Here is a 4,030-nt window from a genome sequence, read left to right on the forward strand (position 1 = left end):
CACAATTTATTTCAAAGTTTTTTGATTCTTGCTTACAAAAGTTAACTCTTCAACTGTTCATATAAAAGATTTTTTAATAGGTTCGTAAACAGACTCATTTAAACTATTACAATTTTAAGTAAGAACTTTTAAATGCATAATAAACATAACCGTTTTTACTAAAAACGTTTAATTTACTAAAACTTTAAACTTCTAACAGTATAAATAATAAATAATGGGAGGAAAGTCGTCTTGTTGTATCGAGCCTGAAGAGATGAGATCCCTGACTGAGGAGACGGGATTTTCTTCCAGGAAATTAAACGAGTTGTACTTCAGGTTCCAATCCCTGGACAACGAAGGAAAGGGATACTTGAACCGGGAAGACCTCATGAAAGTTGAAGGTTTTTTATTGTTGTTGAAAATTTTTGGTTGTTTGTGAATTTTTGCCATAACCAAAGTAAGACAATTAAGTATTAGAATTATGTACACTGCTAAGCTAAGATATAATTAGCTACATATGTTTATAAACTTTAAAATGCAAACTAAAAACTTTTTGTCAAACTTTTTATTTTCGTTTATGTTAGAGATTTGCATTTTTTAATTATGTACGGTTTATGAAAGCTCTTATTACTGCAAAGTAACTAGCTAAGCAAAAATATAAATTAAAGACTTCAATTTAGATGATGTATAAAGATTAAACAAACTATCTATTTTAATCAACCAGGACTCAGCATCAACCCGCTCGCCGACCGGATATCCGACTCGTTCTTCGAAGGCAAACGCTCGTTGGACTTCCGAGGCTTTGTGACGTCACTGTCGACGTTTCAACCGGCGAGGAAGGGGAAGTACGAGATGAACGGGAGGGAGAGGAAGTTGAAGTTCTTGTTCTCCATGTACGACACCAACGGCAAGGGAGTCATCAGGAAGGACAACGTGGTGGAAATTATCAGGTGGGTGTGACGTCATACTTAGATAATATCAGATGTGATAAGTCATTATTGTGAAAAGATCAAGTGTAAAGTATAATAATTTAGTCACAAAAAAAGATAGGTTAGCTAAACTATTATTGTGTAATATAAAATAATTTTTCTTTATGCCATTAGTTAAATAAGTCTTATCAGTACAATTGTACAATAAAAATTTGATCGTAATTATTATGCATTGTTTTCGGTTTACTTTATTTACAATAAAACCCTGTTAACCCTAAATTTCACGTTTTGTAGTAATAAGCATAGAAAAGTAAAATTTAATCTAATAAAACATAATTAACCGTAAAAAACCAAAATTTAAACATGCCACATACTTTTATTAACAACATTATATTTATCTAGTTTACTTTTTTTTTTACTTTTATAGCCAATTTTTAAAGTTAAAAGCTAAATTTAAACTAATTAACGGTTTTAAAGAACTTAAGAAACAAATTTATACGTTTCAAAGTATCATTTTTAAGTTATTTCTTAAAACTATTTTTCTGCCTACAAGCTACTATACTGTTTAATCTTTTTTTTTATTAATTTTTATATATTTTGTTAAAGTTTAAGGCTAAACAGTATAAATTTTATTTAAAAGTAAAGACATGTTAAAATAATTTGCCAATAAAAAACATCTTAACTTGATCATTAAAAAGACTAAGCATCAGAACAGTAGTTTTTATTTAATTAGTATTACAAAACCAAACAGATTTATTATTAATAATCTATTGTAAGCTTATTCAGTATTTCAGCTTTCATCGGTTGTAAAAAGTTAAAATCTCATATATAAAACTTATACGATTAAAATGTCTTTTTTTGGTAATCATATCAAAAATTATTTTGATTAAGCTTTTGAAAATATTAGAACATTTTTAGTAATTTAAACAGATCTTTATGAAATAATTTATTAAGTTTCACAGAGAGTTAATAGTCTTTCATATTAAAATGCGTTATCTTTAAGAAAATTATACTCCTAGTAAAAATTAATTTAAAAAATTTTGCTCTAATGTTGCCTAAACTTTAAGTATAAGTTCATTTTAATTACATCTGCAATAATAGTATTTAGGAAGCTCTTATCTTTATAATTGAAGTAATAGTATGATATGGTATAACCTCAAGTTTGTTGTATATAAATTTCAATTGTTGTATAAAAATTGAATATTCAAACAACGTTTTTGTTTTTCAGTTTGACATTTTGACATGTAAAATAGGTTTTCATGTGTTAATAAAACAAATAAAACATGATATATTTAATAAAATAAAGTATTTATATTAAGCAAAGATAGACAAAAAGATTTATTTAAGTTTCTTTTTTGTTTTTGGATAAATAATTTCTAACCATAGTTTTTTTTCTTAATGACTGTTATGTTTTATATAAACCAAGTTTATTTAACTATTTTACTGCAAAAACTTTTTGATAACAAACTTAAACTTCTGCTCACAAACTGTTATAGTCAAAAATTATGCCAATAATAAACTTGTTTAAACTCTCCGTTAATAACACTACAAATATAAACTAAAATAAACTAAAAAAAAAGCTTATAACAAAATATTAGAACTTATGATTCTTTTTGCTGATCAAATACTTGTTTACTACAGTATTTACAATATCTTAAAACTCAATTTACAAGCTTTTGTTTATATTTTTCCAACTAGCACAACGTTAACTTTGAATATAAAATTAGATGTAGATTTCAGCATAAACTTCTAGTTTAAGTTGTTATTATTTAAAATATTAAAAATATAGCTGTTGTAAACCAAACAAACTAATTTTGTGTATTTTGTCATTTTTCTCACTAACTTTAACTGCTAGTATTTAAAAAGACATTTTTTATTTTAGTATAAATAGTCTAATTTATAAACATTAAAACATTATAAACAAAAACAAACCTCATATAGCTTTAAATTAGTATTAATAATTTTGGCATATAGAAATTAGTTATTTTTAAAATTGAATAAAAACAAATTTGCACTTAAAAGATTTTAGTAAAAATAAGATTCTGGTTCATAAGTGTGCCTTATTTATTATGGTCTAAAAACTACAATACTGTTATTAATTTAAACATTATGGTTCTTTTTGGAAGCAGAAACTAAACATGTATTTTATTCTTAGTATGACAGTTTTATGTCATAAACCATTACAACTTGAAAAACGACAGGTTTTGAAAGTCATCATTATAATTAACCAAAAGCTAAAAAACATGCAATTAAATTTTTATAAGTGAAACAACTACTTTCACATGACCAAAATCTTACAAAAACACTTATAAATATTTTTACCACCTTAAAAATCAACAAATTTTTTCATCTAAAACAACTACTTCTCATAAGTTAATAAACAAACTTTCTAGTTAGCACTTGTTTTTCACTTTATACCAATAACCAAAGTTTTCTACATTTTTACATGTTGTAAAGCTCTTGTACTTATTCTAATCAGTCTATCTTAAATCAATGACTCGTTAATCTCATGTGGTTCCTTAAATAAAAATATTTGTTTAATTACTTTGTTAGTTCATAAATTGTAACAGGAAAATAATATATCCATAGTTACTAATTATTTAATTTAATTTGTGGTGGTAGTAAATTTTTTTTTTCATTTTATATCGTAATTTATATTATATTTATTAACCCTTAGAATGATGGTGGGAGTGGACACGGATCAGGAGATGGTTAAGAACATGGCTGAGAGGATCATCCTGGATAGTTCCCCGTTGAGCAGGGAGATCACGTATGACGAGTTCAAAATGATCATGAATGACGTCACTATTGAAACCCAGATGAGCGTCAAGTTCCACACGTGATATGTGACGTAACATGTTCCACACGTGATCTGTGATTTCATTGTCGTGACGCAATAATCTTGATTACGTCATAATGTTATTGATCTCCCGATTACGTAATTGTTTTTAAGAGCTCCTCGATTTGGTACATTGAGGAATTTTTTTCAAAAATTTTAGGTAATTTGTTTAGACTTGTTTTTGAAACTATTTATATCCGTAAAATATGTTAATATTTTCTTTTTGTTTATAAAAATTTTTTTATTTAAATACTATATGCCGTTTTTTGTTAAACATTAATAC

General features: G+C 26.0%; 1 protein-coding gene across 1 annotated transcript; it reads left to right on the top strand.

Moving 5' to 3' along the window:
- The first annotated feature begins 214 nt into the window (after positions 1–214).
- LOC145839234 (calcineurin B homologous protein 1-like) lies at positions 215–3,751 on the top strand. The gene is made up of 3 exons (XM_082946836.1): positions 215–380; positions 704–929; positions 3,586–3,751. Exons 1-3 carry the CDS (start codon positions 215–217, stop codon positions 3,749–3,751), a joined length of 558 nt encoding a protein of 185 aa, XP_082802962.1.
- Positions 3,752–4,030: the final 279 nt, after the last annotated feature.

This window comes from Thalia democratica, chromosome 6 (assembly GCF_965202585.1).
Source record: "Thalia democratica chromosome 6, ktThaDemo2.hap1.1, whole genome shotgun sequence".
NCBI lineage: Eukaryota > Metazoa > Chordata > Thaliacea > Salpida > Salpidae > Thalia > Thalia democratica.

Bases quoted from the DNA above. Each gene is read 5' to 3' on its own strand.
- LOC145839234 (XM_082946836.1), top strand. From the start codon at position 215: ATGGGAGGAAAGTCGTCTTGTTGTATCGAGCCTGAAGAGATGAGATCC. The intron at 381-703 runs GTTTTTTATTGT...TTAATCAACCAG, and splicing joins AGACCTCATGAAAGTTGAAG to GACTCAGCATCAACCCGCTC. The intron at 930-3,585 runs GTGGGTGTGACG...ATTAACCCTTAG, and splicing joins AACGTGGTGGAAATTATCAG to AATGATGGTGGGAGTGGACA.